General features: G+C 42.1%; 1 protein-coding gene across 13 annotated transcripts in view; it reads left to right on the plus strand.

The window, feature by feature from the left end:
- Nucleotides 1-13,257, plus strand: part of SLC44A3 (solute carrier family 44 member 3) — a 100,387-nt gene that overhangs the window by 22,177 nt on the left and 64,953 nt on the right. For 11 of the 13 annotated variants that reach the window (XM_036998268.2, XM_073234314.1, XM_036998270.2 and 8 more), the window contains 3 exons: nt 6,247-6,407; nt 8,067-8,156; nt 9,370-9,494. In XM_036998268.2, the coding sequence (XP_036854163.2) occupies nt 6,247-6,407; nt 8,067-8,156; nt 9,370-9,494 (376 nt within the window). The remainder of the gene's footprint in view (nt 1-6,246; nt 6,408-8,066; nt 8,157-9,369; nt 9,495-13,257) is intronic. The other 2 variants (XM_073234317.1, XM_073234321.1) reach the window with 2 other exon arrangements.

Below are 13,257 nucleotides of genomic sequence, written 5' to 3' on the forward strand. Positions count from 1 at the left end.
CCAAATTGTGCTGTAGAGTCAATGCAGTGCCCCAAATATAATTTTTGTGGAAATTGACAAGTTTATTCTAAGAAATATAAAAGAGCTAAAGACCTAGGGTTACACACACACACACACACAAAAAAAAAAAAAACAATTAGAAGAAGAACAGAAGAACACAGAGTGCTCACATCTCTTGATTTCAAGAGTTATTATAAAGTTAGAGTGATTAAGACAATATGGTATTGGAATGAGTCTAGACAAATAGGTAATGGATCAGAATAGAGAGCTCAGTAATAGAACTACATATACATGGTCAATTTATTTTTAATAAAGGTACCAAGGCAATTTCATGAGGAAAAGAAATCTTTTCAACAAATGGTGCTGAAATAAGTGGAGAGCGATGAGGAAATAAATGACTCTTGGTTATTTTGTATGAATTCTCCATGATATATAACACACAAAAATCAGACATAGATCTTAGACCTAAACAGAAGAGATAAACTATAAAACTTCTAGAAGAAAACCCAGAAGAATATCTTTGCCACTTTGAAGTAGGCAAAGATTTCTTTGAAAGGATACTATACATAGAAGAAAAGGATGTGTCAGACTTCATCAGAATTAAAAATTGCCATTCATTTAAAGATGCCATTAAGAAAATGAAAAAAGAGAAAGCAACAGACTGGGAGAAAATATTACCAGTACATAGATATGACAAATGCATAAATCCAGAATATATAAAGAATTTCTTTAAATCAGGGTATGAAATCTTTTTTCTGTAAAGGGCAAGATAGTAAATATTTAAGGTTTTATGGACCATAAAGTCTCAGTAGCAACTAAACTTTTCCAGTATAGTGCAAAAGACCATAAAAGGTATATAAACAATGGAATGGCAAAAGACCCTGAATAGCCAAAGCAATCCTAAGAAGGAAGAATAAAGCAGGCAGAATTATGCTCCCTGACTTCAAGCTCTACTACAAAGCTACCGTAATCAAAACAATTTGGTACTGGCACAAGAACAGACCCATAGACCAGTGGAACAGAATAGAGAGTCCAGATATAAACTCAAGCATATATGGTCAATTAATATAGATAAAGGAGCCATAGATACACAATGGGGAAATGACAGCCTCTTCAACAGCTGGTGTTGGCAAAACTGGACAGCTACATGTAAGAGAATGAAACTGGATTACTCTGTAACCCCATACACGAAAGTAAATTCAAAATGGATCAAAGACCTAAATGTAAGTCATGAAACCATAAAACTCTTAGAAAAAAATATAGGCAAAAATCTCTTGGACATAAACATGAGCGACTTCTTTATGAACACTTCTCCCTGGGCAAGGGAAACAAAAGTGAAAATAAACAAGTGGGGCTATATCAAACTAAAAAGCTTCTGTACAGCAAAGGATACCATTAGTAGAAAAAAAAGACATCCTACAATATGGGAGAATATATTCATAAATGACATATCTGATAAGGGGTTGATATCCAAATTATATAAAAAGCTCATGCACCTCAACAAACAAAAAGCAAATAAGGCAATTAAAAAGTGGGCAGAGGAGCTGAACAGACACTTCTCCAAAGAAGAAATTCAGATGTCCAACAGACACATGAAAAGATGCTCCGCATCGCTAATCATCAGAGAAATGCAAATAAAAACCACAATGAGATATCACCTCACACCAGTAAGGATGGCCAACATCCAAAGGACAAACAACAACAAATGTTGGCAAGGATGTGGAGAAAGGGGAACCCTCCTACACTGCTAGTGGGAATGTAAATTAGTTCAACCATTGTGGAAAGCAGTATGGAGGTTCCTCAAAAAACTCAAAATAGAAATACCATTTGACCCAGGAATTCCACTCCTAGGAATTTACCCTAAGAATGCAGCAGCCCAGTTTGAAAAAGACAGATGCACCCCTATGTTTATTGCAGCACTATTTACAATAGCCAAGAAATGGAAGCAACCTAAGTGTCCATCAGTAGATGAATGATAAAGAAGATGTGGTACATATATACAATGGAATATTATTCATTCATAAGAAGAAAACAAATCCTACCATTTGCAACAACATGGATGGAGCTAGAGGGTATTATGCTCAGTGAAATAAGCCAGGCAGAGAAAGACAAGTATCAAATGATTTCACTTATCTGTGAAGTATAAGAACAAAGAAAAAACTGAAGGAACAGAACAGCAGCAGACTCACAGAACCCAAGAATGGACTAACAGTTATCAAGGGGAAAAGGACTGGGGAGGGTGGGTGAAAAGGGAGGGATAAGGGGGAAAATGGGGAATTACGATTAGCACACATAATGTAGGTTGGGGGATATGGGAAAGGCAATATATACAGAGAAGACAAGTAATGATTCTGTAGCATCTTACTATGATGATGGACAGTGACTTTAATGGGGCATGTGGCAGGGGACTTGATAATGGGGGGAGTCTAGTAACCATAATGTTCAAGTAATTGTACACTAAAGATATCAAAATTTAAAAATAAATAAATATATATTTGAATTTTTTAAAATTGATTCTCCTGTTGATCATCATTTGATGATCATTCAAGAAGACTTGAAGAGACATTTCTCAAAAGAAGATATATAAACAGCCAATAGGTATATGAAAACATGCTTAATATCATTAGCCATGAGGAAAATGCAAATTAAAATCACAATGAGATATCACTGTACTAGTAGGGCTACATATCACATACTAGAAGGGCTATCATTTTAAAAATTGACAGTACCAAGTACTGGTGAGGGTGTAAAATAACTGGAACTCTCAAACATTTCTGGTGGCAATATGAATGATGCAGCCACTTCGGAAAAAGCTTAGTATTTCTTATGAAGCTAGGAATATACTTACTATATAATCCAACAATTCCACTTTTAGGTATGTACTAAAAGTGAAGTGAAAATGTATGTCCATAAAAAGACGTATGTAAATTTGGATGGCAGCTTTATTTTTAACAGCCCCAAACTGGAAACAACTCAAATGATGATCAACAGGAGAATCAATTTAAAAAAATTCATACAGTGAAATAGTGGAATAGTACTCAGCAATTGAAAGGAATGATCTGTTGATACACGTAACAGCTGACTGGAAAAAGGTGGACACAAAAGAGTACATACTCTGAGTCTATTTAAATGGGATTATGCAAGAGTCAAAACTATAGTTCTAGAAATCAGATTAATGGTGTCTTTAAAGGCATGGAGATTGATTGGAAGGGGATATGAGGGAATGTTCTGGGATGACAGAAATGTTCCATACCCTGAAAGGGGTGGTGGTTACATGAACATATGTATTTGTCAGAGGTCAATAATTGCACAATTAAGATCTGTACATTTCACTGTATGCAAATTTTATCTCAGTAAAAATAAGAGGAATCCCTTAAATTGGTACAACTGCTGTGGAAAGCAGTATGGAGGTTCCTCAAAAAATTAAAAACAGAAATACCATTTGACCCAGTAATTCCACTTCTAGGAATTTACCCAAAGAAAATGATTCAAAAGAAAAGCCCTGATTTGAAAAGATATATGCACCCTATGTTTATCATCACGTTATATACAATAGTCAAGATATAGAAGCAACCTAAGTGCTCATCAGTAGATGAATGAATAAAGAAGATGTGGTACATACATACAATGGAATACTATTCAGACATAAAAAGTAAATACCAATATTTGTAACAACTTAGGTGGATCTAGAGGCTCAGTGAAATTAGCCAGGCAAAGAGAGACAAATACCATATGATTTCACTTATTTATGGAATATAAAAACAAAGCAAAACAGAATGAACTAAACTTTGGTAGGTTTATAGAAACTGAGAAGTGACTAGTGTTTACTATAGGGGAGGGGTTGAGGTAAATGGGTGGGGAAGGCGAGGGGAAAAAAGAGGCATAGAAATTCCCAATCATAATATAAGTTGGTCACAGGGATGGTAGTACAGCATGGAGAATATAGTCAATGAATCTGCATCATATTCCTATATTGACAGACAGTAACTGAACTAGTTGAAATGAGGATTTCATAATATGAGTAACTGTTGGGCCACTGTGTTGTATATTTGAAACCAATGTAAGATAGTTTGTCAACAGTACTTCAATAAGAAAAAAAATCTCCGAAGTCTGTCAGCCCTCTGTTGGCAAGACCTAGGGAAATTGCACTCTCATATTTTGCTGGCAGAAAAACAAAATAGCTCTTCTCCTCCAGAGGGTTATTGGCTACTACCTGTAAAAATTATAAATGCAAATACCCTCTGACCCATCACTTATACCACTAGACATTTATCCTACAGAAGTACTTTCATATGTGCAGAATGACACATGTATGAGGTTATTTACTGCAGCATTAACTAGCAAGGATTTGGAACTCATGTGTAAAAACTCAACAGAGGACAAGCTAAATAGAATCCATCCACACAACGGGGTGCTATGCAGCCCTAAAAAGAATGAGGACAGCTCTTTGATATGAAGCAATCTCCAAGTTATATTGTTAATTGAAGTAGCTAAGTCCTGGGGAATGCCGTATACAGCATGACTATAACTAACATGTTCGAAAGTTGTAAAGAGAGTAGATCCTGAGTCTCATCACAAGGAATAAGGCTTTTTTTCACAATTAAAAAAAAGAGAAATCCCTTATATTCTGATACGAACAGAACTGCAAGATATATTAAGAAAAAGCAGGCTGTACACTGTATGCTGTGCACTACCTTTTACATAGTACAAGGTAGTACATATCCTTTAAAGGCATGGAGATTGTGCCTTTAAAGGCACTTATGTAAGTGTGATTTATGTGTTATGTACATGTAAGTGTGTGTGTATGTAGGATATAGTCAGAAAGCAATTTTCATTTTTTCTCTGTTTCTTTAAATTTTTTCAGTGGGACTAGCTTTTTTCTCTGCCCCTGAATGGAAATACAGTTATCAAGACTTTTTGGGTAACTTCTGGATATTAGTGCTCAGACACTTTAAGTTGTAAAGACACTTTCAATTTAGTAATTAAAATGTTCTGCCCAATGTGATAAACTTCAAGTATGATTGACAGTTGAAACTTCTCCCTCCCCCAGTCTGGGCCAGGAGCAGGCAGGAAGGCTATGGTCAGGGAAGTTGGCTGCGGTCCTCTGCTTCCTGTATACTCACCTCTTCCTCTCCCACCCTGCTGAAACAGGCTTCTGACTCTCAGGGCTGGCACAGCAAAAGTGAAGACAAAAAAGAGGGAGGCAACAGGGGCATTTTTACTTGACTGATACCAGTACCAGCTCTCTAGGCTTGGAAGATGTCCCAGCCAGCTTTCTCCTTTGGATACTTTTTGGGCTCTTTGGAGACATCTCATCACAGGGGCTCTCTCATCTGTAGTGCCCTTCATGTGGGTGAATGTATCTCTGCTCTGGCTGGTCATGTGTTAGGCCTTCCCTTGTCCTGAGGTATTATGTGGCCACCTCCAACTTCTTTCTGTTGAGGTCTCCACAGTCTTCCTTGCAGCTGTTTTGGACACCAAGGATGCTAGCCTCTACTTCTCAGGGCTCAGACCTTAACCCATGGAATCTTATAAGCCCTCTCAGTTCTCCATGAAACTGTTCTCCTCTGACTTAGGAATAACATTGTTCACCTTCTGCCCCTTGGGAACAGGGATGGATTCACATGACAGTTCTGTCAAAAAAAAAATCTGTTTAGAATTGTTCTTCTACATGATTCTATGCACTATGCACTTGTCAACAACCATACAGAGTGAACTTCACTGTAGTCAAATGAAAAATAAAATCAGCCAAGGAATGGGGAGATGCTTCAGGAGAGGATGTAGACTATGACAAATTAATTTAACTTACTACAAATACATAAAATAACCTAACCGAAGGGGGTGGACAGAAAAGGAACTGACCTAAGCAACTTTGAAAAACAGTTTTGTGACTGGATACTGTAAGCTAAAGACAGAAGTAACTGCACATAAACACTGTGCTGTAGTTGGAAAGTTTGTTTCTCACAGGGGTACTAGTTAACAATTCTGACACTACATTCTAGGGTTGATTATAAGAAGGTCTAGGATCAGTGATACTCCAGTAGCAATGAGCACACCCAGTGCCCTGATCTTGGTTTCTAAATACCATTTTTGAAGGACTCCTTGGAGAAATGACTGATTTTAGGGGTTGGATAAGAAAGGTATCAGATAAGTTTGGCATTATCTTGTAGAACCAGAAAGTAAGAATGTGCTGAAGGAAAAAAAGTAATTAGATAACTATCTTTGCCATTTATTCTTTTATTTTAGCAAGTCTTTTCCCTTGTTTAACCGATGCATTCCTCAAACACCTGAATGTTATTCCTTGTTTGCATCTGTTTTCATAAATGATGTTGATGCCCTCCATCGAATTCTAAGTGGAATAATGTCTGGAAGAGACACAATCCTTGGCCTGTGTATCCTCGCATTAGGTAATTTTCAGTTAATTTTATTTCAGTGGCTGTCCCAAAGTTTCTAACTTTTATGTGTGTTGTACAATGAAAATTAGCCCCTTGACTGATGTTAAAACTTCACTTCATATATTTTCTTTATAAGTATTTTCAGCATTTCAGATTCAAGTGGGAGAAGGGAAATAAGATTGGGGGAAGATCAGATGGCTCTCTACCAAGTGGCCTCCCTAGGGTGGGAGTTGTCTTAATATAGTAACCATGTTCTAGTGCCATTCCTCAGCTCTATATAAGGATGGATATAAAAGCAGATTGACAGTTTATGAATTGGCCATGAAAAGTACAGCTGTCAGGGGGGCCAGACATGCATGTCATCTGGCCAGAGTGCCCTCTGCCTATAGGCAAGCTAGAGCAGAAGCTGCTTGGAAAGCAAGGGAAAGAGGTATGTGCATCCGTGTTAGATAGCATCAGAGCGCTCTGGCCTGATGAGCTGCTCCTCCAAGGACCCCGCCTCCCTGGGCTTGCAGGCAGACATTGAGCCGGGACATTTCTGGGCATTTCTGGAAACAGCTACCTATCCGTGGCCCTTTAATAGTCCATTTGCTATTTTTCAGCTTGATAAGCTCCATTGAATCAACTTTCTCTTTGAACAAGTTGAACAAGTTCTACTGCTATGGGTGATAGTAATGGGCTGTTATCTTCCCCAGTCCCCAGTGGCTGCCTCCCAGCCTCTTAGCTGAAAGAAATTCTCTGGTCAGTCATTAACATGATTTTGCCAGATTACAAACTGAGTTCTTCATAATTTCATTACTAAAAGGTCACTAATTCCTAATGATTAGTCACCCCTTATGTAACTTCCAGGCTATGACACAAACATGCCAGGCATTGTGCTTACTTTTTGCTCACTAAAAGCTCATTAAAATCTTGTCATTGTGTTTAGGAGGAGAAACTGAGGCTTAGAGCTTAAGTGAGTTGGCCAAGGTCACAAAGCTAGTAAAGTAGGTAGCTGAGCTAAGATTCAACCCAGATCTGGCTGATTTACAAGTCCATGTTCTTAACCATTACCCTGAAATATCTAGATGTAATCTTGCTTTCTTGTTTAGAAAAAAAAGTAAACTAGTATTTATAAACTCACAGAAATACACAGAATAAATTCACAGGCCTAAAAACCCAAATACTGGAAAACAATATATAGATCTTTGATACAATTTACCATATAATTAGAATCTTAAATCTTCCATTCTTAAAGCCATTAATCTTTCATATTTAATAAGAATATCTGAGAAGATTTAAATGTAAAACTTTACATAAGCCCAATATGAAGTCTATAGAGCGAAATATGATTTTTTAAAATGTCAATGGTTCATTTAGACTTGAAAGAAAAAAAGATTTGAGGTATTTGGAAATGATACCTACTTAAAAAAAAATCTTTTTTCTTTTAACCTATGGAGAACACTAGCACTTTCAGAAACTAGTTTACTGTGCCAGACACTGAACTTGTATGTGCTTCAGAGTGTCCTGGGTGTGTCCTATTATTCTTGTTTGGTAGATGTCCCAGACATTTAGACAGAGAAGAAACTCCTCAGCCCCGCTTGTTGGGAGGGTTTTGTCCTGACAGCCCGGCTGTCAGCACCCTCATACTTGGTAGCTGTTGGGGTTCATACATTCTGCTTTATTTTTCAGCCTTGTCTTTGGCCATGATGTTCACCTTCCAGTTCATCACCGTCCTGCTGAGTCACATCTTCATTGCGTTGGTTGTTCTGGGATTGTTGTGTAAGTATTTCTACTTGATTGATTTCTTTATGATTAAATGAAAAGCCTTTCCATTGAGTATAGAGCTTACAAGTCAGCTTTTTTGAGTTACATGGGGTCTTAGAGAGTCTCTCACCCAAACCTGTCATTGTACATATGGGGAAACTCAGGCCCAGAGAGGATGAAGGGAGTCACTTGTGTCCCCCATATAATGGCAGAGTTGATACCCAGTCTGCTGTCTCTTCCTCACAGAGCTGTCTCTGAGGTGAGCCTTCCAGTCAGTCCTGGTGTCCACACCATTAAAAGGCAATCCCAATGTCTATTGGAAGCCTTTTAAAGGATTTCTTCTGAACGTACTCATCACCCATTGGCATGTGGGTAGCCACAATTGTCACACAGAGATTCCAGCCATTCTGAAGCACTGCAGGTTCTGATCTGGGGCCCGGTCCCTGAAACCCTCTCCCATGCCCGCTGTTTCCCTTTTTGTTGCTGGAATGTGGGCCCATCCATGCATTGTTGAGAAAGGGAATCCAAAGGGGGCAGGGGCATCAGTTCAAAGCAGCTCTTATGTACTACAGTTAAGGGATATTTTAATCTTTAACAATTGGTATGACCATAGTATTTCATCCCCTAGATAATCAGCTGTGCCTTTAGCACCTTAGAGCCCCATGGCTTCCAGGTGCATAGAATGCCTGTGCTGGGAGACAGGCAGGGTGGCTTGTGAGGATGCTTTTCCCCTTCTGTGACTAGAAAAGAGGACCCTGATCTTCCTAGGCACTGCGATGTGTTGTGGGTAGCGTTCAACACCTAAATGGAGAGCATGTGCAATGTCCGAGTATCCTCGCAGCCCTTCCGGTACCAAGCCGATAGCCAGGCTCCCAAAGAAGCTGTCAGCAGCAGAGCTCATAGAGAAATCTTAGGCTTTGGACTCCAATGTTATTCTCCCACCACCCTGGTGCCATTTCCTCCCTACACCCCTACCCAAACTGTGGGCTGGGCTGATGGAAGGCACCTGGCGTCACCTCCCTGTGTCAGCGATAAACAAGCAGGTGCTTAGGTCTGGTGGGTCCAGGGAGTGCCACCTCAACCCTGTCCAGCTCCTTCAGAGGGTCAGGTGTGGCCCGTGAAGCCCCAGGCACTTGGAACCTGCAGCCTGAACAGGGCTGCCTGGTGGGGTGGAGGGGAGCGGTGCATATGCATGTGTGCTCAGTTCCCATGGTGCTTTGCTTTCTAGTTGTCTGCGGTGTCTTATGGTGGCTATATTATGACTATACCAACGACCTCAGCACAGAATTGGACACAGAAAGGGAAAATATGAAGTGTTTGCTGGGGTTTGCTATTGTATCCACAGTGATCACGGTAAGAAATGCCCTTCCAGCAGCAGATGAAAGTAGGCTACCAGAACTCTGAAATACAAGTGACTAGATTTTAACAAAAACAATTAAAACATTTTTTTCACCTCAGAATGTACATACATATTAGTACAGTGAATGTACATAAAATATTTAGTGCCTTTTTTTTTTAAAATACCTATGAAGGAATAATTCAAAACCTTCAGAAACTGGGGAAAAAGGTCTTTTTTTCTTTCCAAGTCATTTCTACCATCTCTCAGAGGTTAATTTGTTATCCTTGCTGATTCATTAACCCTGTAGAACCATTTTTACTCCCAGAAGGCTGTAAGGTGGACATTCTAAGGTGGACAAGCTTGCAGACTTACAGCAGTTCCTATTTCCTGTCTGTGAGGAGGGGCCTGCCTTCCAGCCAGTGGATGCTCTGCTGTCTCCAGGATGTGACAGCGCCCACTGCTCTGGAACACAGAAACACAGAGGGCCCTTTGTTTCCAAACCTGCCAGCCACTGGGTTATTTTGGTTTTCAGAGAACCTGCTGACTCTTAAGTGAACTCCCTAGTTGAAACCAGGCAAACAGAATGTTAAGGCAGCAGGAACTGGATGTCAGAGGAGAGTGGTTGACACCAGAAAATCACTCAAGTCACTTCTAGTGTCAGAAGTCCTGGCAACACAGGGCCTTGGAGAGAGTGTGGAATTGATTTCGGGGGGCCCATGGTCTTCCTTGCTGGTGCGCTGCTTGCTGACTATTTTAGGGATGAGCAACACCAGAGGTTCCCACAAGCCCATTCCATCTTTCAGCAAACTCAGACTTTCTCGGCACCTCCATTCTCTCCTTCGAGGATGTCCTTCAGTTCCTTAATTTGGTAGTCTTCACATTTCTCTAGTGAGGTTTCAGGTTTGTGTTCTTCACATAAACTGTGCCTCAGGAAACACAGGTGATAAAGCGATGCTCTTGCTTTGTCCTGCCTCAGGCAGTGACCAGGCCTGTAGTTGAGCCAGGGCTTATGAGGGAGGCTGGGGAAGGAAGGCACCCCTCCCCACCCCTCCCCCAGGCCAGATACTGGGACTGGAGGGCATGGCCAGGGTCAGAGCAGGGCTGGGGAAGGAGCAGAGCAGGGGCAGGCAAGGCAGGGGGAGAGCCTGCTTCCTCCCTGAGCCCTCCACAGGGCTTCCTTTGTCTTCACACACCAAACCATTAATGACCACCCACAGGCTGGGCTCAGAGATTAATTTTCCTCTTCACTGAGTGTAAGGTTGGTGAAAGGGGAGGCTGTGAAAGCAGAGAGAAGCCGTTTCCACCTGTGTCCATGAGGACTGCCCGGAGGCTAGTACAGAGGGTGGAACATGCACCATTGGACACGTGCCCCAAGTGGTGGTGGCTAGATGCACTTGTCCTCATAAGAGCCTGAGGTCTTCAGCAGCAGCCCTGCTATGCACAGCGCTTTGCACTGAGCCATGGAGCCAGCAAGACAAAACATACAGCACCTCTCGTGTGATGCGGTGAGTTACAAAGCAAGCAGTGCCGAGTCGTGGTGCCTAGGGATGGGTGCCAGCCTTTGTCATCTTGGGCCGACATTCCAATCTATGCCCCACCACCCACTGTGTGACCTTGGAGGAATGACTTGGCCTCTGAGGCCTGGGTCTCCCCAACTGTCAAATGGGAATACTGCTGCACGGTTGCCCACAGGGGGATGGATCTCCCTCCTCCCTAGGGCGCATCCACCATGGAAGCTTGGCATTACCACCTGAGAGCCACCCCTAATGCCCCTTGGCTGGAGACCCAGGGGGAGGAAGCTGGGCTGGCTGTGGAGCAAGAGGAGGGCCGTGCCCAGGAAAACCACTGCCCACCTGCTTCTCTCCCCACCAGCCAGGTGTCGGCTCCTCAGACGCCAGCACAAGGTGAGGGAAGGACAGGGAGAGGAAGCCAGCCTGTGTCCACACGTCAGACATCATACCCAGTCCCCAGCGTTGGTTTCCAAGGGGAAGGAGAGTCTCAGCTTCCCCCTTCTCCCTCACTCCTTCTTTCTTACCCTGCTTTCCCAGAGAAGAGAAAGAGTGGAAAACCAACAGTATGCAGAAAGGAACAGAAGCAGAAGGAGGGTCACCTGCCCCCACCCTCATCCTTTCTTGCTCCCCTCAGACCCCCACTTCTTCCCCATCCTCCCCCAACTCCTCACTGTGGGTTGGGGCCCAGCAGACACTCTGAGAGTGTCACCTGGTGAAGCTATCCCAGAAGTTCCTTGCGTGCTACCAGGACCACCTGGTGTATGGGGATATGTTCCTGTCTCTTGAGTTCCCAGCAGCTCTTTACAAATCCACTTAAAAATGTTCTGGGAAGTTGGGGGTGCCTATGAATATTATTTAAATAGTTTCAAAATAACCACTAGCAGCAATGAAGAAAACAGGGTGAGTGGCATTAAATGCTCAGGGCATCGGCCTAGAAGCATAGGCTGAAATGCAGCTCCTTGCAGCTTAGAGCCCAGAAGAGTGAAGTCAAGGCTTGACCCCTGTGGTGAGTCTGCCCTGCTGTGCACCCCAGCCCAGCCCACACCTCCAGCCTGGTCCCCTTTAGGTGATGCTGACCACAGTTGAGACTGGGGAAAGAAAGGGGTTGGGGTTAACTCATCACTTCTGATGAACATCCTTGTAGTGTACTTTGAGGTTGAGATGAGTATTTTATGCATATATGTATACACATATACATATACACATGTATAGATGTGCATGTGTACATATATGTGTGTGTATACATACACACTCTAAGTTGTACACACACATTTAAATATACATCTCTAAGCATTTCACTCAGGAACTAGGAGCCAAGTTTATTTGCCTAAAAGTTATATCATTTTGCTTTGTCAAAATTTTAAGTACAAAATAAAAAAACCCCACTTCTGTGTTGATTGTGCTAGACATTGAGGATACAGAAATGGGAATTCCTACTTAGCCTTTACAACTGATGGGCCTCCTCTGCGCATCTTCCTGGCTCTCCCTGACACTCCCTATGGCCAGGTTAGGACTCTGCTCCCAGCTCTGGGTGCTGTTTGACAGGATTAGTCCACCATCCTCTGACTTTTCTCCACTTGACCATGAGATCAGAAATGCCCCAGCCCAGCTGGAGGAGAAAGGCCATCATAGGCCATGGGGACAGCATGTGTGAGATCACGTGGACAAGAGAAGGGCCTGCAGAAAGTTCCCTTGGAAGAAGCCTGAGAGGCAGTGCACAGAGGGACTGTGCTAGGAAGGCCCTGATCTGTGATGATAATGACTTTGATCTTTACCCAGGAGCACTGGGGAGCTGTTGCTGGATTTTGAGCAGGGAGATGACATAACTGACTCTATCCTGTGAAGATCCCTTTAGCTGTGCATTGGAGGAAGGGGTGTGATGGGGCCAGGGGTCTAAGGGGCTTAAACGAAGAGGCTAATGAGGTTTGGGATCCAGATGAGAGATGATGAGACTTGAGTATCATCAACAGTGGGAATAGTGAGGGCAGGGTTGATTGAAGGACCTATCAGGAAATTTGATCCAGGATTGTGTTACATGATGAACACTGTACCAGTCCTTGACAGGAAGGGGTGAACTGCCCTTGAGGGGCTTAATCTAATGTGAAATTCAGACATGCAAACATTTACAGTAGAATATATTGAGTGCTTCCATAGGGTAAGGATAGGATGAAATGAGAGCACACAGGAGAGGAACTTAACTTATTCTTGGTGAGTCCAGAAAAATTAGGGCTGCTGGAGTAGAGAATATGGGGGAAAGGCAAGATAT

This window comes from Manis javanica, chromosome 4 (genome assembly GCF_040802235.1).
Source record: "Manis javanica isolate MJ-LG chromosome 4, MJ_LKY, whole genome shotgun sequence".
Taxonomy (NCBI): domain Eukaryota; kingdom Metazoa; phylum Chordata; class Mammalia; order Pholidota; family Manidae; genus Manis; species Manis javanica.